Source organism: Dryobates pubescens, chromosome 12 (assembly GCF_014839835.1).
Source record: "Dryobates pubescens isolate bDryPub1 chromosome 12, bDryPub1.pri, whole genome shotgun sequence".
Classification (NCBI taxonomy): domain Eukaryota; kingdom Metazoa; phylum Chordata; class Aves; order Piciformes; family Picidae; genus Dryobates; species Dryobates pubescens.
Genome location: NC_071623.1, coordinates 2329458 through 2350446, shown reverse-complemented (window position 1 = coordinate 2350446; position 20989 = coordinate 2329458). Strand labels below are relative to the sequence as shown.

Here is a 20989-nt window from a genome sequence, read left to right as displayed (position 1 = left end):
TCATGTCTTTGGGGGCCTAGTGAGCTGCTGATTCAGATATGTCCCAAATGCTTTAGTGTGTGTTGAATCATTAAATATTGAATGTGAATATCGTGAGATGGAATCTGAGTCACATCAGTGAACTTTAATAACCCCTATTGTCCTCAGATAGTTCTTTGAGGATGTGCAGGCATTCCTCAGCAAAACTGAAGATGTTGTTAGTGCCACTGCTCTGTACTTAGCAGATATCATCAGTAAATGAGGACCCTTCCCCTTCCCCTTCCCCTTCCCCTTCCCCTTCCCCTTCCCCTTCCCCTTCCCCTTCCCCTTCCCCTTCCCCTTCCCCTTCCCCTTCCCCTTCCCCTTCCCCTTCCCCTTCCCCTTCCCCTTCCCCTTCCCCTTCCCCTTCCCCTTCCCCTTCCCCTTCCCCTTCCCCTTCCCCTTCCCCTTCCCCTTCCCCTTCCCCTTCCCCTTCCCCTTCCCGCTTTTCTTACATTTGATTTTACATGTCCAGGGATAATTCAGCTTGTGTCCCAGTGTTACTTAACAGCAGAGTTGAGGTGAAAACACCATGTATGATTGATTTCACTCTGGATGATAACCGCAGAAGCTGGCGGGACAGCCTGCGCAGTCCCAAACGCCACTGCACTCCAAAGCCGTAAGTTACAGTGCTGACTGGAGGCAAGGGGCTGAGCAACCCCTGAGAACCAGGGCAAAAGTGCTCTGGATCGACTCAATGAATCTGGATCTGGGATTGCATTTTTCTGGCACAGCCTGCTGGAGCAAGTCCCTGGCTTTTGAAGCTGCAGATACTATGTGGAATTCTTCAACTTTCATTCTTTCCAATTCCGATAACTCTCCATCGTCACGGGGGGAACCATGTTTTCTCCTGCCCCCACTCTTTTATCTTTCTACATCATCATCTAAACATCACCATGATTCAGATTTCTACTTTAAATCACATCATCTATCTTTAAAACCTAATCCTGGACAATTTCCAAGTGTTTACACCAGTAATCTCACCAGATTATGTGCCTATACCTGTTAAGGTGTGTCTGTCGGTATCTGTTTCACAACTTCCCCCAAACCTGGCAGTGTATAACTCCTGTACCTGCCCAGGATTAAATGGTATGTTTAACTAGGTAGGTATGTGGATTAGTAAATGCTTTAATTCAGTTCCACCCTGTCTAAAATCTTAGTTTCATGGGGATGGAATGGAATGGAATGGAATGGAATGGAATGGAATGGAATAGAATGGAATAGAATAGAATAGAATAGAATAGACCAGGTAGGAAAATACCTTTGAGATCATCAAGACCAACCTATCACCCAACACCATCTAATCAACTAAACCATGGCACCAAGTGTCTCATCCAGTCTCTTCCTAAACACCTCCAGTGATGGTGACTCCACCACCTCCCTGGGCAGCACATTCCAATGGCTGGTCTCTCTGGGAAGCATGTCTTCCTAACCTCCAGCCTAAACCTCCCCTGGCACAGCTTGAGACTTGTGGGAAGGCAGGCCCTGCTTTTTTGCTAGATATGTCTCTTTAGGTATGCTGGTGAGCCTTTATATGATTGCTTCTTAATTTGTTTAAAAATGTGTATTGAGTTAGTTTAAACAACTTTCTTTACCCAGAATTTTTGTCTGAAGCAGACATCTAAGTGCCAGGTTCTGCACATTGGCCACAGCAACCCCATGCAGTGCTACAGGCTGGGGTCAGAGTGGCTGCGAGCTGCCAGGTGGAGAGGGACCTGGGGGTGCTGGTTAATGGTAGGCTGAACATGAGCCTGCAGTGTGCCCAGGCAGCCAGGAGGGCCAATGGCATCCTGGCCTGCATCAGGAACAGTGTGGCCAGCAGGAGCAGGGAGGTCATTCTGCCCCTGTACACTGCACTGGTTAGGCTGCACCTCGAATACTGTGTCCAGTTCTGGGCCCCTCAGTTTAGGAAGGAGGTTGAGACGCTGGAACGAGTCCAGAGAAGGGCAATGAAGTTGGGGAGGGGTTTGGAACACAGCCCTGTGAGGAGAGGCTGAGGGAGCTGGGGTTGCTTAGCCTGGAGGAGACTCAGGGGTGACCTTATTGCTCTCTACAGCTACCTGAAGGGAGGTTGTAGTCAGGCAGAGGATGGTCTCTTCTCCCAGGCAACCAGTACCAGAACAAGAGGACACAGTCTTAGGCTGCACCAGGGGAGGTTTAGGCTGGAGGTTAGGAGGAAGTTTTACATACAGAGAGTGATTGCCCATTGGAATGGGCTGCCCGAGGAGGTGGTGGGGTCGCCATCGCTGGGGGTGTTCAGGATGAGGCTTGACAGGATGCTTGGTGCCATGGGTTAGTTGATTAGGTGGTGTTGGATGATAGGTTGGACACGATGATCCTGAAGGTCTCTTCCAACCTGGTCTGGTCTGGTTTGGTCTCTTCTCCTTCTCTTCTCCTTCTCTTCTCCTTCTCTTCTCCTTCTCTTCTCCTTCTCTTCTCCTTCTCTTCTCCTTCTCTTCTCCTTCTCTTCTCCTTCTCTTCTCCTTCTCTTCTCCTTCTCTTCTCCTTCTCTTCTCCTTCTCTTCTCCTTCTCTTCTCCTTCTCTTCTCCTTCTCTTCTCCTTCTCTTCTCCTTCTCTTCTCCTTCTCTTCTCCTTCTCTTCTCCTTCTCTTCTCCTTCTCTTCTCCTTCTCTTCTCCTTCTCTTCTCCTTCTCTTCTCCTTCTCTTCTCCTTCTCTTCTCCTTCTCTTCTCCTTCTCTTCTCCTTCTCTTCTCCTTCTCTTCTCCTTCTCTTCTCCTTCTCTTCTCCTTCTCTTCTCCTTCTCTTCTCCTTCTCTTCTCCTTCTCTTCTCCTTCTCTTCTCCTTCTCTTCTCCCTCTGGGATGTCCATGTGACTAGCCCTGCTGGCTGTAGCAGTAGTCTCTGAGACACTTAAAGATACTGGAAAGACTGCTGTGTTGGGCACGTGTGTCTCAGCCATGAGAATATGTGCCTGCTAGGAATGTGAGTAAGAGCAGATCCCTGTAGCTTCTGCTAGTGTTTTCCCATGCTCCAGTATTCATTTTGTCTGATTGCTTGAGACAGTGGATGATGGTTCTGCTGCTAGCAGTATTAAATGTTGCACTGGGGTTGTCCTGCTCCTGTTTCAGATTCTCAGACATTGTCTCTTCTTGCTGAAAAGCAGAGCTCCTAATTAACATTGGTTGTTACACAAACAAGTGGTACTTAAGAAAATCCAGCAGAGTACGTGATGTGTCTGTTGCAAAAGTTCTTAAAGCTTGTCTGTGTTACTGCATTAACATCATTTATGCCAGAAAATGTTCAACACACATTACAGTTCCATGTGCTGTTTAAGATGAAGACTTTTCAAAGTCTGAGAAGAACATTTCCTTTCATATATATATATATTTTACTGGTTAGGCCACACCTTGAGTCCTGTGTCCAGTTCTGGGCCCCTCAAATTAAGAAGGACATTGAGGTACTTGAACGTGTCCAGAGAGGGGCAATGAGGCTGGGGAGAGGCTTTGAGCACCAGCCCTACAAGGAGATGCTAAGGGGATTGTTTAGCCTGGAGAAGAAGAGGCTCAGGGGAGACCTTACTACTGTTTACAGCTACCTGAAGGGATGTTGTAGCCGGGAGGGGGGTGGTCTCTTCTCCCAGGCACCCAGCACCAGAACAAGAGGACACAGTCTCAAGCTGCACCAGGGAAGTTTAGCCTCAATTGGACGTGGCACTGAGTGCCATGGTTTAGTAGTCATGAGGTCTTAGGTGAAAAGTTGGACTTGATGATCTTTGAGGTCTTTTCCAACCTTATTGATTCTATGATTCCAAAGGCATGTTGAAACCTGCAGTAATGCTATTGACTTTAGCTTGCCACACTGCAGAATATTTTTGTTTTCAGTTCAAAGGAGCTGCCTTTGGTTCCTTTGACTAGAGGAAAACAGGCCTGAAGTGTATTTTTGTTAATCTGGTAACTCTTCAGTTTAATAATAATAATAATAAAAAACCCAGGTTTGAAGAGACCCTCAAGATCATCGCATCCAACCCCTCAACCAATCCAACACCACCTAATCAACTAAACCATGGCACCAAGCACCCCATCAAGTCTCCTCCTGAGCACCTCCAATGATGATGACTCCACCACCTCCCCAGGCAGCCCATTCCAATGGGCAATCACTCTCTCTGTATAGAACTTCTTCCTCACATCCAGCCTAAACCTCCCCTGGAGCAGCCTGAGACTCTGTCCTCTTGTTCTGGTACTGGCTGCCTGGGAGAAGAGACCAACCTCCACCTGTCTACAACTTCCTTTCAGGTAGTTGTAGACAGCAATAAGGTCACCCCTGAGTCTCCTCTTCTCCAGGCTAAGCAACCCCAGCTCCCTCAGCCTCTCCTCACAGGGCTGTGCTCCAAGCCCCTCCCCAACTTTATTGCCCTTCTCTGGACTTGTTCCAGCGTCTCAACCTCCTTCCTAAACTGAGGGGCCCAGAACTGGACACAGGACTCAAGGTGTGGCCCAACCAGTGCTGAGTACAGGGCACAATGACTTCCCTGCTCCTGCTGGCCACACTGTTCCTCATGCAGGCCAGGATGCCATTGGCCTTCTTGGCCACCTGGGCACACTGCTGGCTCATGTTCAGCCTACCATCGACCAGCACCCCCAGGTCCCTCTCTGCCTGGCTGCTCTCCAGCCACTCTGACCCCAGCCTGTAGCTCTGCATGGGGTTGCTGTGGCCAATGTGCAGAACCCGGCACTTGGATGTGTTCAATCTCCTGCCCTTGGACTCTGCCCATCTGCCCAGCCTGTCGAGGTCCCTCTGCAGAGCCTCTCTACCCTCCAGCAGATCAACTCCTGCCCCCAGCTTGGTGTCGTCAGCAAATTTACTGATGATGGACTCAATGCCCTCATCCAGATCATCAATAAAGATGTTAAAGAGCATGGGGCCCAGCACTGATCCCTGGGGGACACCACTGGTGCCTGGCTGCCAGCTGGATGTGGCACCATTCACCACCACTCTCTGGGCTCAGCCTCCAGCCAGTTCCTAACCCATCGCAGTGTGCTCCCATCCAAGCTAGGGGCTGACAGCTTGGCCAGCAGTTTGCTGTGGGGGACAGTGTCAAAGGCCTTGCTGAGTTCCAGGTAGACTACATCTCTTTCAGAACTCCAACTTGTTTACTTGAGTGATGTCTTTCAGTGCTGGTGAGCAAACCAGACGATGCTTTTGCATTTGTTTGTAGTCACAAAGCCAGCTGATCACACTTAAGCTATTTCAGGCAGTGCTGTGTTGTGGAGAGTAAGATGGTGCATGTTATCTTTTCGCCTTTGGTTGTTTTTCACATGAATACAAATTCTGTTTGTTTTAGCATGATTTTTTTTTGTTGTCCTCTGCTCTGCTGGCATTACAAATATTTGTAACATAGTATGAAAATGTCAAGTGTCTTTTATCTCAGTGAGGAGTTTGTATATCAGCATTGGACTCCTCTGAAGGACTGAATGGATATTAAAATTGCTGAAACTTGCAGGGTTTTTTCTCCTGTCCCAAAACCATGCTTGTTTTATCATCTGCTCAGCTGCAGTCTGTGGCAAAAACAATGCAGAAGGCTTCATAATGGGCAGTGCAAGTGGGGACAGGATAGCTGTCAGAATGTGGTGTACTTGTGAATGAAATCCACTTAGTACTAGTCAATATAGCACGCTCACTCAAAAGCCAGTTCTTAGAATGCACAGATAAAATGCCTTCTCTGAGACGGGCAGTTGTGTACTCCATGCCATGATTTTGCAGCTGAGCACACCTTTAAAATTCTATTAACACAACTGAATGTTTTATATTAAATATATTTCAAGCATGAAATATGGTAATTATCAAACAGACACAAAGCACATTGGTCTGCACTGAAAATGCTTGCAGCCTTACCAGCGATGGAGCCCAGTGGATGCTTATAGCCAGGAGTGGATGCTTGTAGTCACTGAAATATCTGTGAAAGTTAATTGCAGGCATTGCTGATAATGCAAATAAATCATAACTGTGCTGTTACCTATAGTAACTTGCTCCTGCAGCTTTGGTAGAAGCAAATCCAAGCAGTAGTCTTTTCCAAAGCACTTATTGATTACCCTAAAAAACATATGATGTTGCTGAATGTTTTTTCCCTTCAGCAGATCTCTTTTTATGTATCTTTTGTATTTCTTCATGCATTACTGTATTGATTTCTTCAAGATATGTATGATTTCTTCATAAATAGGTATAAATATCCTTGCTAGGAAATATTACAGGCTTGCTGGACTGTAATTCAGGGCATAGTGTCTATGTTCTGTCCTTTCTGTCGTAGTGAAAGTTTTGTGTTTCGTAACACACGAAGCTTATTCTGAAGTGGATCTTAGGATTTGAGTGAAAGCTTGATTAGCCACCAAGCTGCTTGATGCTGGATGTTTAGTAGCAAAGCTCTTGCATATTAAAATTGCAAGTTAATCTCTTCACAGCAATTAAAATTTTGTATTTTCTGTAGTGTTCAGACCTTTAGGCTAAAGGCTATGAAGAGCAGAGAAGAATTTGGATTAGGTGTTTTGAATTTAAAGCATAATGAAGCAGCTGCTCATAGTAACTTGAAAGGTAATCATAAACATGGATAGAACCAGGAGTTGCCATTTTTTGATGTTTATACAGTGGTACAAAACAATAAAGAAATATATGCAGGGCCTTGTTCAAAGGACTAGAGGTCACACTGGTGGATTTGGTTTCTGGCAGTACTGCTGATTCACCCTCTTCTTTGACAAATTGCTTCAGTTTTCTGTGTCCATAAAATTGGTCTGCCATCAGTCTATGTAGCTAACAAATGTTTTCCATTATTTTATTTAATCTTCAAGGATTTTTAACATACCTTGATGGAATTTGACTTGCTGGAGCGTGTCCAGAAAAGGGCAACAAGGTTGGTGAGGGGCTTGGAGCACAAGCCCTATGAGGAGAAATTGAGGGAGCTGGGGTTGCTTAGTCTGGAGAGGAGGAGACTCAGGGGTGACCTTATTGCTCTCTACGACTACCTGAAGGGAGGTTGTAGTGAGGCAGAGGTTGGTCTCTTCTCCCAGGCAACCAGTACCAGAACAAGAGGACACAGTCTCAGGCTGCACCAGGGGAGGTTTAGGCTGGAGGTTAGGAGGAAGTTTTACACAGAGAGAGTGATTGCCCATTGGAATGGGCTGCATGGGGAGGTGGTGGGGTCGCTGTCACTGGGGGTGTTTAGGGTGAGGCTTGACAGGATGCTTGGTGCCATGGGTTAGTTGATTGGGTGGTGTTGGATGATAGGTTGGACACGATGATCTTGAAGGTCTCTTCCAACCTGGTTTATTCTATTCTATTCTATTCTTTCCTAATTTAATTCAGTGCATACAGCACATAGAGCTGATTATGCTATATGGAGAATTCTGGAAGGTGGAATGTGTTGAGATGTAGATCAAAAGTTATGCTGTGCAGAGTTTGATGTAGTTAATCCAGAAAAATAACCTATATGCATATGAACTGGGCTTGCCATATTTTCATGGAGTGGCTTCAGAAATACGTCAGCTCTACCCTAGAAAGTTGAGTAGTTTTAAACTGCTCTTCGAGTGCAAGATAACATGTGCTCTGCATTGGGAACAGATGCTGGCTCTCTTTCAGTTTTAAACTAGGGCATTCCAAATGTCACTGCAAGCTAGTGCTGAGGGACTTGGCCTTGGAAAGAGCCAGCTTGACATAAATGAGTGTTCATTTGACAAATAGGATCTATTACTGGTTTTCCAAATATGGTTGTTTTTTCATGTCTGATACCAATGTGGTGCTGCTTTGGGTCAAAGTTCAGTGGTGCTTCCATAAAGCAGAAATGTACTTCAAAACTAGACCTTCATCATCTAATGATCTGTACTTTTTCAGTGGTAAATTCTGGAATATAGTTGTAAATATAAGGAGGTTTTACATACTTAAGCCATCAAACCTCAGTGCTGTCGTCAGTTCTGAAGCAGCATTGACTAAATTGCTTATAAATGTGATCAGGCCCAGTCTGCAAGTGTTTGTGAAAGATAGGTCCTGCTTGATGAACTTCATCTCCTTCTATGACAAGATGACTGGCCCATGGATGAGGAAAATGCTGTGGTTCTTCCATACATAGAATGTAGCCTTGGAGATACTGAACAGGATAGGGCCCACACAAATAGGAAGGGTTTGGAGCCAAGACACTGTTTCCTCCATTGCCCCATTTTTACTTTAGGGAATAAGGAGACTCTTCAAGTGTTGCAGTTTTGCTTGGTTTCTATTCCACCCTCAAGTCTGTATTTAGATAAATATTGATCACATGATAACTAACTAATCACATATAAGAAAAACCACATATGCTAGCATGTGCAATCCTAACAATGTGTTTAATGTTTTAAATGGTGCAGTGTAAATATACAGGGGTATCTCAAGTGAAGCATTTAATGAAATGTGGGCAGCTACTCTAGCCAATTTATTAAGACCAAAAAACTGTCATCTAACAACAGCAACAAACCAGTTTATACCTGATTGTGTCAGCAGGCTTCTTCAAGGAAAGAAAAAATGCAATTGAAGATGTCATTACATCACATTTGCCATTTTTTTTTGCTTGCTTGCTAGTTTAAGTGATTTGGATTAAAACCAAAAAAATATCATGGTCCTCAAATGTAAGTGCTGTTAGGATGTGAGCACACAGATTAAGTTTGTCAGTGTTTGTCTTCTCTGAAAGTGCATTCTGGGGATTATTAGGTTCATTAATCTAGATGATCCTGTTAAGGGGGGTTGGACTAGATGATGCTGCATCAAAAGATCTAGAGAGGTGATTCTGCCACTTTGCCCTGCTCTCATGGGACCTCACCTGGACTACTGTGTCCAGGTCTGGAGCCTTCAATACGGGAAGGACATGGACCTGATGGAGCAGGTCCAGAGGAGTACCACAAAAATGACTGGGGGGGTTGGAGCACCTCTGCTACAAAGGCAGGCTGAGGGAGCTGGGGTTGTTCAGCTTGGAAAAGAGGAGGCTTTGGGGAGACCTGATAGCAGCCTCCCAGTACCTGAAGGGGGCCTGGGCCTACAGGAAGGATGGAGAGAGACTGTTTACAAAGGCCTGTAGTGATAGGATGAGGGGCAATGGCTTCAAACTAGAGAAGAGCAGATCTAGATTGGATGTTAGGAACAGGCTTTTCACCAGGAGGGTGGTGGAACACTGGAAGAGGTTGCCTGGGGAGGTGGTTGGGGCCCCATCCCTGGAGATATTGAAAGCAAGGCTCAAGAGGGCTCTGGACAGCCTGATGTAGTTGAGGATGCCCCTGCTGACTGCAGAGGAGGTTGGTTGGACTAGATGAACTTTGGAGGTGCCCTCCAACCCAGACCATTCTAGGATTCTATGATCTTTCAAGGTCCCTTTCAGCCCCTAACATTCTGTGATTCTGTGTGATTATAGCCTACTTTGATACAGTGGTGGCACTTGAAATGAAACTTGGTGCTATTTGTTTAAGCATTGGGTTTGGGTGGAGATCACACTGTTTTCAATGTAATTTATTTTCCCCTCTTCATGTGTATAGTATAGCAGTGGTTTTAAGTGCAGTGGTAAGTCAGCTTGTATAGGGAATAAGGACTAAAAGTTCCTGGGCCCTTACCTTACTCAATATGCATTTATAGATTACTTCTTTCTCCTTCATTCCTTCCTTTCATGTCAGCTTTCCAGAAGTTTCTTTTGTGTTTTATCCCATAAATATGTATCAGATGGATTGGCAGTGGACTTCAGTGGTACTTTTCAAATGGCAACAAATATGATGGAATTGCAATTGTTTTTTTCTCTGCTTTAAGGGATGTAGAATTGTAGATAGTGCTTGGAAGATAAAATTTCAACAAAGAACAGGAAGTTGAAGACCACTTTTTACTTTCTTCTTGAGACCTAAACCTCTTCTTCTTTATATTTCTATACAAGGATCATACTTCAATAGTTATCTTGCTGTCCTTCAGCTAAGTTAACCAAATGACCACAGTTATTTGCTGCTTTAGTGAACCTGTGAACCTGTGAAATGTTCACTTTGCTGTTCCTGCACTCTTATTAAAGGTGAAGAAGTGCTGTCAGATGTGATGCTTTATTGATTAGGTCTTTACCTGTTAGCACCCATTAGTAGGATCTTGATTACTTCTTCAGTGTTACTGTTTTGAAAAAGTGTGTAATTAGTGTTTCTCTTCACAGGCAGAAGAGAATTTATCCAAAGGTTAAAACTTGAAGCAACCTTGAATGTTCATGATGGATGTGTAAGTCACTTGTTGTTTCTTTGTTTGTTGAAGTATGTTAAATTGTGATTTTGTTGCCATGATGTTAGTTCCTTAGCTTAAAAAAATGCAAATACTATGCATTAAAGCTGAGCTGGAAAACTGTACTTGTTGAGACCTACATCTGAATTCTCTAGGTACATGTTTTTTCTTAAACATTTGATGCTTTACCTTTGAAGCAAAACCAAATCCCTTTCCTATACCTTATTACTGAATCCACTGCTGAACGAATTAATCTTCTATGCTGGGGTAACACATGCTTGTCTTTTAGTTAGAACTCATCTTAAACCTTTTACATGCAATCTTTAGCAGCATTGTGTTATGTTGATCTACTTTGTTGACTTAAAGCTGTATTACAGTTTTGAATGATTCTAAAAAGCAAATGGTCAGGTGCTGTGTGCTCCTTCAAAGATACAATCAAACCAAAGATGAGCTTCCCTGAAAGGCACTAATACAATTTAAAATATTGTTTGTTTAACTTCTGCAATTTTTGAAAGTGGTCAAAATAGTTCAAATCTTTCTTTTAAACAAAAGATTTTACTTAAAGTAGGTACAGGGCCAAGAGATTGCCACATTACTTTTGAGGAATAGAGCTGAAATTCCTGATTGTTGAAGCAGTATCACAGTATCACAGTATAACTAAGGTTGGAAGAGATGCCAAGGATCATCAAGTCCAACCTGACCCAACAGACCTCATGACTAGACCATAGCACCAAGTGCCACGTCCAATCTCCCCTTGAACACCTCCAGGGACGGTGACTCCACCACCTCCCTGGGCAGCCCATTCCAATGACGAACGACTCGCTCGGTGAAGAACTTTCTCCTCACCTCGAGTCTAAACCTCCCCTGGCACAGCTTGAGACTGTGTCCTCTTGTTCTGGTGCTGGTTGCCTGGGAGAAGAGACCAACCCCTTCCTGGCTACAACCACCTTTCAGGTAGTTGTAGAGGGCAATGAGGTCACCCCTGATCCTTCTCTTCTCCAGGCTAAGCAACCCCAGCTCCCTCAGCCTCTCCTCACAGGGCTGTGCTCAAGGCCTCTCCCCAGCCTTGTTGCCCTTCTCTGGACACCTTCAAGTGTCTCGATGTCCTTCTTAAACTGAGGGGCCCAGAACTGGACACAGGACTCAAGGTGTGGCCTAACCAATGCAGAGCACAGGGCACAATGACCTCCCTGCTCCTGCTGGCCACACTATTCCTAATACAGGCCAGGATGCCATTGGCCCTCTTGGCCACCTGGGCACACTGACCCCAGCCTGTAGCTCTGCATGGGGTTGCCGTGGCCAAAGTGCAGCACCTGGCACTTGGACTTGTTAAATGCCATCCCATTAGGCTCTGCCCATCTGTCCAGTTGGTCGAGGTCCCTCTGCAGAGCCTTTCTGCCCTCTAACTGACCAACATCTGTTCCCAACTTGGTGTCATCTGCAAACTTGCTGATGACTGACTCAACCCCCTCATCCATATCATCAATGAAGATGTTAAAGAGGATGGGGCCCAGCACTGATCCCTGGGGCACACCACTGGTGCCTGGCTGCCAGCCGGATGTGGCACCATTCACCACCACTCTCTGGGCTCAGCCTCCAGCCAGTTCCTAACCCAGCACAGAGTGTTGCTGTCCAAGCCACGAGCTGACAGCTTAGCCAGCAAAGCATTGTGTTTGTTGTGCAAGATATACAAAAAGTGAAAGGATACAAAGTGAAAATGTGTACATGTTATGTTTCAACACATGCAGTGAAATGTGAAATATTTCCAAAGCTGCTCAAATGTAAAGATGTTTTTTTTTTCTATCCTAAGTTGCTTACACTTGTGGCTTTACTTTAAGGATGGTTATAATTGTAAACTGACACAGCAGTGCTTTTAAAGAGAAAACATTAGCAAGCTAGCCTTTTGGCCTGAGATCAGAGGTGTGATTTTTTGCCTTGCATGTGGTTTTGAGAGACTAGGAAGACTGGAAAAGGTAAGTATTAGAAATGCTTTATATAAAAGTCAGCTACTTTTGTTGTATGGACCTACCATTGTAAGTTTAACGTTCTGGTACAGGTGTTGTTGACTTAGAAAAACAGATGCATTCATTCCTCATTTGTTTTCAAGAAATGTTGTAAGAAAACAATGCAAGGTCTCTTTGAACCCTGGCCATTCTGTGATAATACCTGCAGAAAATTCTTTACCAGCCTTTGCATTCCAGATTGTAACAGTGATTTTTACTCTACATTGGTTAGGCCACACCTTGAGTACTGTGTCCAGTTCTGGGCCCCTCAGTTTAGGAAGGACATCAAGACACTTGAAGGTGTCCAGAGAAGGGCAGTGAGGCTGGGGAGAGGCCTTGAGCAGAGCCCTGTGAGGAGAGGCTGAGGGAGCTGGGGTTGCTTAGCCTGGAGAAGAGAAGGCTCAGGGGAGACCTCATTGCCCTCTACAACTACCTGAAAGGTGGTTGTAGCCAGGAGGGGGTTGGTCTCTTCTCCCAGGCAACCAGCACCAGAACAAGAGGACACAGTCTTAAGCTGCACCAGGGGAAGTTTAGGCTGGAGGTGAGGAGAAAGTTCTTCACTGAGAGAGTCATTTGTCATTGGAATGTGCTGCCCAGGGAGGTGGTGGAATCACCATCTCTGGAGGGCTTCAAGAGGGGACTGGATGTGGCACTTGGTGCCATGGTCTAGTCATGAGGTCTGTGGTGACAGGTTGGGCTCGATGATCTTTGAGGTCTCTTCCAACCTTGGTGATGCTGTGATACTTCAGAATTTCTTTCCAAGTATTTTTCCCTCTCCTCAAATACATAGAAGATGACATTTTCAAGTTTCTTTTCCAGAAGTTGGTTAGGATTTTTTATTTTTTTTTCCCTCTCTCTTGAAACCAGTTATTTTTGCTGATAAAACAAGGGACAGGAAAATAGTGTTTCTTTGCTTCTTGTTAATATTTGAATGAATTATCTCTCTTTCAGTTAACTACCTCTGTGTCATGTCACAGAAATACATATGTTTTAGTTGGTGTTGCTTGGGTAGGCCCAGTGGATACATACTTGAAAACTCATTCTGAGTTTATTGGGTTAGCTTTTAAAGTATGCTTTATGTGGTCTAATCATAACAATTCCCACCCAGTAAAGCAATTAAACTGTGCATGTTACAGCATTATATGCAGATGCTTAACATACTGCTGCAACTTGGAAAATTTCTTCAGACTTTAACTTTGCTCAGAACTATCCACCTTTAAAGAATAAACTGTTGGTAGTTTTTAACCTCCTTTACTGTGCCTTTTTTTTCCCCCCTTCCCAGGGAATACTCTTGTATGGCTAACAGCACAGTATAATTTCTTCATTGTTTCAGAAAACATCTGTGAAATAAAAGTAAAATGAAATTGCGGTGCCCTTACTGATTAAAATGCTTATATCATCAATGGCAAACCACTCCATCATATTAGTTTAGTCTTTTCACGTTGCAGTTGCTGAATCAGTGAGGAATAAACACCACAGGAGTCTTAAGGATGTTTCTAGATTTGTGGGGGTTTGGGGAGTGTTCAGAGTTTTTTGGAGGGTGGGCTTTGGAGGTTTGGGTTGGTTTGGTTTGATTTAGTTTGTTTGGGTTTTTTGGTGGTTTCTTTAAGAACATTTGTGCCCAGTTCTGGGCCCCTCAGGTTAGGAAAGATGTTGAGTTGCTGGAATGTGTCAAGAGAAGGGCAACAAAGCTGGTGCAGGGTTTGGAGCACAGCCCTGTGAGGAGAGGCTGAGGGAGCTGGGATTGCTTAGCCTGGAGAAGAGGAGGCTCAGGGGAGACCTTATTACTCTCTCCAACTACCTGAAGGGAGGTTGTAGCCAGGTCTCTTCTCCCAGGCAACCAGCACCAGAACAAGAGGACACAGTGTCAAGCTGCACCAGGGGAGGCTTAGGCTGGATGTTAGGAAGAAGTTCTTCCCTGAAAGAGAGATTGGCCATTGGAATGTGCTGCCCAGGGAGGTGGTGGAGTCACCATCACTGGAAGTGTTTAAGAAGAGCCTGGATGAGGCATTTGGTGCCATGGTTTAGTTGATGAGATGGTGTTGGGCGATAGGTTGGACTTGATGATCTCGAAGGTCTTTTCCAACCTGGTTCATTCCATTCCATTCCATTCCATTCTGTGAAACGAATTGCAGCTTTTATTTTCCCTGTAAAGCATGCTGAGTAATTGGACATGGTGGTCAAATTAAATTTTTTTTCTAGCTGAAGATAAAAATAAAGTCAGCTTCCTGCCTACCATTTGATCTGTGTTTCCTAAAAGAGAGATCCTGTGGGACCCTTTCTAGGGCATGGATTGCCTCTTTCAACAGTGTTCACGTTGTCCAAATTTGGTGAGGTTGTATGTGTGCCAGAAGGTACCATTTTCCATATTAATTCTAAAGGGAGCTTAAATTGATAAGGAAATGTGTAACCTGAGATGAGATGCTTTCTGTATGAAGTGTTGAAAAAGAATCAGTTTGGCCTAGCAGCAGTGAAGCACGAGGAAAGAAGAAAGCAGCTCAGAATCATATTGAATTGGAGTAAAAATGCTACTTGTTTTCTTCCAGTTCTGGTCCTGGGAAAGTTGAGGAAGGTAGAATTGCAGAATGCATAGGTAGATGAAGCTTCTGACAAGCAATGTGACATTTTAATGTAAAGGAGACATTAAGTTGAGTAACAAACAAGCATCCTGAGTGGTTTACATCTCCTCCGGGATGGCACACGTGAGCAACTCATTTTGAGATGAAGTCCTCAAAGCTATGCCTCAGTTAGTATAGGAAGTTTGTTTGCATGTTGTTGGAATGTGCAGCTTTTACCTATTTCTCCACAGATGAAAAGTAGTACCTTTTGCTCTCACTTCCCTGCTTGGAGATCTTTCTGATGTTCTGTGTATCCACAGATACTTGTGTTTCCTTTTGTTCTATTTCTTGCATTCTGTTTATCTACCTTGTTCACAGAGGAGTAGATTCTACTGTTACATTGCATAGAAGTGTGAAGTTAGCTTCTCCCATTTTTGTGAGGACTGGCTACACTGCCTCCTGCATTGTCTGGAGAAAATACAGAGAAAGCAAATTTATTTTTGACATTTTGACTAATGAGTCAGAAGTGCCTGCTGCTTCCTTTTAAAGCTGGTTGCGTGGCAAATAAAACTAGATACAGCTGATAACCTGGAGTGCTTAGAAGAAAAAAAGCTATTTGCACATCCTCTGACTTGTCTAATTTTGTTTGTAATTGTCACTTCCATTTTTATGCATCTCACACAGTATCACAGTAACTAAGGTTGGAAGAGACCCCAAGGATCATCAAGTCCAACCTGTTCCAACAGACCTCACAACCAGACCATGGCACCAAGTGCCACATCCAATCTCCCCTTGAACACCTCCAGGGTTCCATCTCCTTTGGTTTGGCTCCAAACATATTTTTCCCAGAATTTCAAACCCTTGGAGTTGTAACTATTACATTATGCTTTTAGTTGGGTGTTGAATGGCTGTGAAGGTAACAGATGCATAGCTATTCCACAGGGCTTTGAAACACAAACCAATTTTCTATGGTAGAGACATGAGAACTTTTTTTTCATTTGCTTTCATTGAACATAGGTTGGACTTGATGATCTCAAAGGTCTCTTCCAACCTGGTCTATTGTATTCTATTCTCTTCTCTTTTCTATTCTCTTCTCTTTTCTATTCTCTTCTCTTTTCTATTCTCTTCTCTTTTTGAGTCTATTTTCTATTTTCTCTTCCCTCTCTCCTCTCCTCTCCGAACCTCTCCAAACCTCTCCTCTCCGAACCTCTCCTCTCCGAACCTCTCCTCTCCGAACCTCTCCTCTCCGAACCTCTCCTCTCCGAACCTCTCCAAACCTCTCCGCTCCGAACCTCTCCTCTCCTCTCCTCTCCGAACCTCTCCAAACCGAACCTCTCCTCTCCGAACCGAACCTCTCCGAACCTCTCCTCTCCGAACCTCTCCTCTCCTCTCCGAACCTCTCCTCTCTGAACCTCTCCAAACCGAACCTCTCCTCTCCAAACCGAACCTCTCCGAACCGAACCGAACCGAACCGAACCTCTCTGAACCTCTCCTCTCCGAACCTCTCCTCTCCGAACCTCTCCTCTCCGAACCTCTCCTCTCCTCTCCGAACCTCTCCTCTCCGAACCTCTCCTCTCCGAACCTCTCCTCTCCTCTCTGAACCTCTCCTCTCTGAACCTCTCCTCTCTGAACCTCTCCTCTCTGAACCTCTCCTCTCCGAACCTCTCCTCTCCGAACCTCTCCTCTCCGAACCTCTCCTCTCCTCTCCGAACCTCTCCTCTCCTCTCCCTCCCCTCCCCTCCCCTCCATTTTCTTTTCTATTCTATTCTATCTGGTTTTAGTTATCACTACATATATTTATTGGGGTAATTCACTGTTGGCCAATAGGTTGTTCTGAACACTGAGAAATGTGTATTGACTGATCACTTGCTGGAAAGCTGCTGTTCTCTGGGGGAAAACAGAAGAATAAAAATCAAGCCTATTCCACTGTTATTTGAATTATTTTTTGACAATGACATTGAGAACCAACTTTGTCCTAGGTAAGGGTGTACTGCAGCTGCTCAATCCTGACGCTATCTGTGCAATGGAATTGGAGTTTAGAAGGGGAACCATTGTCTTGTGAAGGCTTGTGATGCTGCAGTTTAGATAGTCATGTCTTCTCTTTGCATCTTCAGTGTTTTCTCTGCTTTTCTGTCCTTCAGATTTGCTTTTGGTCACACTCATCCACCCTTCTCTAGTTAATTTTTGTGATAGCTCTTTCCCCTCTTCTTTTTTATACCACCCCTCCCCCCCCCCCCCAACCCCCCTTTTTATTTTTGGTCAGTTTCCTTGTTTGTATTTCCACCCCCCACCCCCATTCTTGTTTCTGTTTTTCTATCCTTGTACTAGCATTTTGGTTTCTTTAGGGCAACAATGGTACTCCTCTGCCTGAAAGGAAATGTTGATGAGTATCGTTGGGTTTTGCATTTGCCCCAGCCGGAGCACTGTGCTATGGTTGGCAACAGTTTGTAAAGGACATTCATTCACATTGTCAGGACAGGTTACTTCAATGATAGATGGATCTAGGGGCTAGTTGAATGCATGGTTCTTGATTGACAGCCAGGGTTATGAAACCATAAGAGTAGCCAGTGCTCAGTCGAGGCTGATAACTTGTCCCTGGCAGTGGACAGGACTCATTTTTGAGGACAGGTGAGATAGGGCAATCAGGCAGTGTTCCAGGGAACACACTACACAATAATAGACAGATAGAGGTGAAAGTAGCAGTTTTGTTTCTGGTACCTTTCAGTTTTTCATTAATGAATATGTATATTCCTCTATTCCTGGTGTTCAGGACATTCCTCGACAGTGAACTGCAGTTTCAGTCAATGCCGTGTGTGTCGTGTGATGGTTTCATTGGAGGCTTTCTCTCTTCTTTACCTCAAAGATTCACAGAAGAGCATTTCTTTTTCCATGTCATTCATGATTTCATAAGCTTCCATCATATGCCCTCCCCAGAATAGTACAAATTACTTGCTGGTTGCTATAAAAAGTAGTAGATGCCTATGACCACCTTAGTAATTTTTTCTTAATATAATTTCTCTTTTCAAATGGGCAGTAACAGAAATGGAGAATATAGAAGTGGGATATGAACCAAAGCTTTGGATAATGTGGAAGAGACAGATGTGCTATGCATGTTTGTATACACTGGCAGAATGATGTTTGCTTTTCTGTGCATTTCCTAATGATTATTAACATTATTTGAGTGGTGTTGAGCATCGAGCTAACTCTGCCATAGACATGCGTAATGGAACGCGAAAGTTTGTTTAAAACTCCTTAATAAGTCATAGAATCATAGAATCAATAAGCTTGGAAAAGACCTCAGAGATCAAGTCCAACCTGTCACCCAACACCTCCTGAGAACTAAACCATGGCTTCAAGTGCCACATCCAATCCTTTTTTGAGCACCTCCAGGGACGGGGACTCCACCACCTTCCCTGGGCAGCACATTCCAATGGCCAACTCTCTCTGTGAAGAACTTTCTCCTCACCTCAAGCTTAAACTTTCCCTGGCACAGTTTGAGACTGTGTCCTCTTGTTCTGGTGCTGGTTGCCTGGGAGAAGAGACCAACCCCCACCTGGCTACAGCCTCCTCTCAGGGAGTTGTAGAGAGCAATAAGGTCTCCCCTGAGCTTCCTCTTCTCCAGGCTAACAACCCCAGCTCCCTCAGCCTCTCCTCACAGGGCTGTGCTCAAGGCCTCTCCCCAGCCTTGTTGCCCTTCTCTGGACACACTCAAGTGTCTCGATGTCCTTCTTAAACTGAGGGGCCCAGAACTGGACACAGTACTCAAGGTGAGGCCTAACCAGTGCTGAGTACAGGGGCACAATGACCTCCCTGCTCCTGCTGGCCACACTATTCCTAATACAGGCCAGGATGCCATTGGCCCTCTTGCCACCTGGGCACACTGCTGGCTCATGTTTAGGTGGGTGTCAATCAGCACCCCCAGGTCCCTCTCTGTTTGGCAGTGGTGATGCATGCAGTCTTGTGCTTGAGCTGCTGCTTGAAGACAGGTTACTCTAAGGACAGATTTGATCTTCCTAGACTTTGAGTGCTTTTCCAGCTTTAATTCAGTGGCACATTATTAAACAGCCATGTGAGAAGGAGAATTGATAAGGAAATACATTGTAAAGTTCTCCCAATACAATTCAGTACCTCTCCGGAGGATTCTTCATTCCCAGCATACTTGCTTCCCAAAAGGGATATGGGACAAATTCTGTGGTGCTGTTCACATGATCCTTGAGAAGGTGTGGTCACTGAGAAGTATACAAAGCAATGGATGGTCAGAATCTAGATGGAGTGAAGATAAAATAATGGTGATGTTGTGATTATCACTCTCTACAACTACCTGAAGGGAGGTTGTAGACAGACAGATGTTGGTCTCTTCTCCCAGGCAGCCAGCACCAGAACAAGAAGACACAGTCTCAGGCTGCGCCAGGGGAGGTTTAGATTGGATGTTAGGAAGAAGTTCTATACAGAGAGAGTGACTGCCCATGGGAATGGGCTGCCTGGGGAGGTGGTGGAGTCACCATCACTGGAGGTGTTCAGGAGGAGACTTGATGGGGTGCTTGGTGCCATGTGTTAGTTGTTTAGGTGGTGTTGGATTGGTTGAGGGTTGGATGCAATGATCTTGAAGGTCTCTTTCAACCTGGTTTATTCTATTCTATTCTATTCTATTCTATTCTATTCTATTCTATTCTATTCTATTCTATTCTAATTACCTCCATTTAAAATGCAGAGAACTTTGTGGAGGAATTTAGTACATTAAAGCACTGGAATGTGTAGAATTGTGGGAACTGTGGCCTCTGTGGGAAGGCTTAATTTGCCTGATGGTCTCTTCTAGAGCAGAGGGAGTAATCAAGATTCCATAGATGAAGCAGGTGGTTGATTCCCTTATAAACTTGTTTCTAAATTATTTGTGTGTGCTAGCTACTCTAGAAAGTACATTTGTGAACTCCCATTTCTGTAGTGTTGGATGAGTACTGATGTTACAATATTCTGAAAATGTAAACATAACCTTTTTATTTCATGCAGGTGAATACAATTTGCTGGAATGATACAGGAGAATATATTTTATCTGGCTCAGATGACACCAATCTGGTCATCAGTAATCCCTACAGCAGGAAGGTATGTTTGCCTCCTCAGTAATTTTCAAAGAAGATTTGCATGATTATTTCTCAGGATATTGAGATACTTTTCAAGCTCTTATTTGAGAATGATGATATCAGGCACTTGATAGTTTTATAAATGGAAATAAAAGTTCACAGTGCTTTCAAGCCTTAGTATTCTAACCCCTTGCAACATAGGCATTATCCCATTTTACGGTCGGTGGTCTGGCACAAAAGGAACATGGTCACACAACAGATCACTGTCAGAATTAGCAATAGGATTAAATAACTCCTGTGAAATCTTATAGTCAGAGAAATTGTTTTCTGCTTCACTTTAGTTTTCAAATGTTGTATTAGTTTTTGCTATACATGGTACACCAAATGGCCTTCCTGTGCAATGTTGAAGTGTCAGTACTGAGTAAAATATTACCATTTGAAATTACATTGCCTTGTGTTTGTGTAGATTTGGCTCCTAAATGGCAGAAGTGCTGTAAAGGCCTCTGCTTTTCCAGTTCTGCACTTACACGGGTTTCAATGAAGTCAGATGGCTTCCAGCAATGCCAGCTAGTATCTGTCATGTGGTAGCAGTGTTGCATGCTTTGCTCTTTAAGGAGGCATTGATAGTTTGATAGAAGAGGTGCTAAGAACTTTGTCCCTCAGTGCTGGGTAGCCTATGCAGCAATGTTCAAGTGAAATCTTCTCTCTTATGCTTTCTCAGAGGTTGAGAACTAAGACCTGAGGAGGTGCTGAAAAATTAAATGCAGTGGGGGAACCAAAATGTATGGTTGATATGGTGGAAGAGAGTTTGAATAGAAGCTTATGGAAGCAGCAAAATTTGACCTTCCTGAAAAGCTGTGGTGGGAAAATAATAGTAATCAGGAATGTGGCCTGTGCCTATATGCAAGGCCATTTTCCTCACTTCCCAAAATGAACTGCAGCTTCTAAACTTACTCTCTTCCTTTCAACCATTGGTATCAGATTGACCACATTCAGATCAGTGGTGTTAGCCCAGGGTTTCTCTTGGACTAGAGTTCAGCTGAAGAAGGGATATCTAAGACATGTATAAAACAGATGAAGGCACTTGAGAAGTAAAACTTTTTCATGCAAGTAAAGGATGTTCA

General features: G+C 44.3%; 1 protein-coding gene across 1 annotated transcript in view; it reads left to right on the top strand.

Annotated features, from left to right (window-relative positions):
* Positions 1-20989, top strand: part of DCAF6 (DDB1 and CUL4 associated factor 6) — a 122938-nt gene that overhangs the window by 10488 nt on the left and 91461 nt on the right. The window contains exons 2-3 of the mRNA XM_054165874.1: positions 10165-10226; positions 19795-19887. Of these exons, the coding sequence (XP_054021849.1) occupies positions 10165-10226; positions 19795-19887 (155 nt within the window). The remainder of the gene's footprint in view (positions 1-10164; positions 10227-19794; positions 19888-20989) is intronic.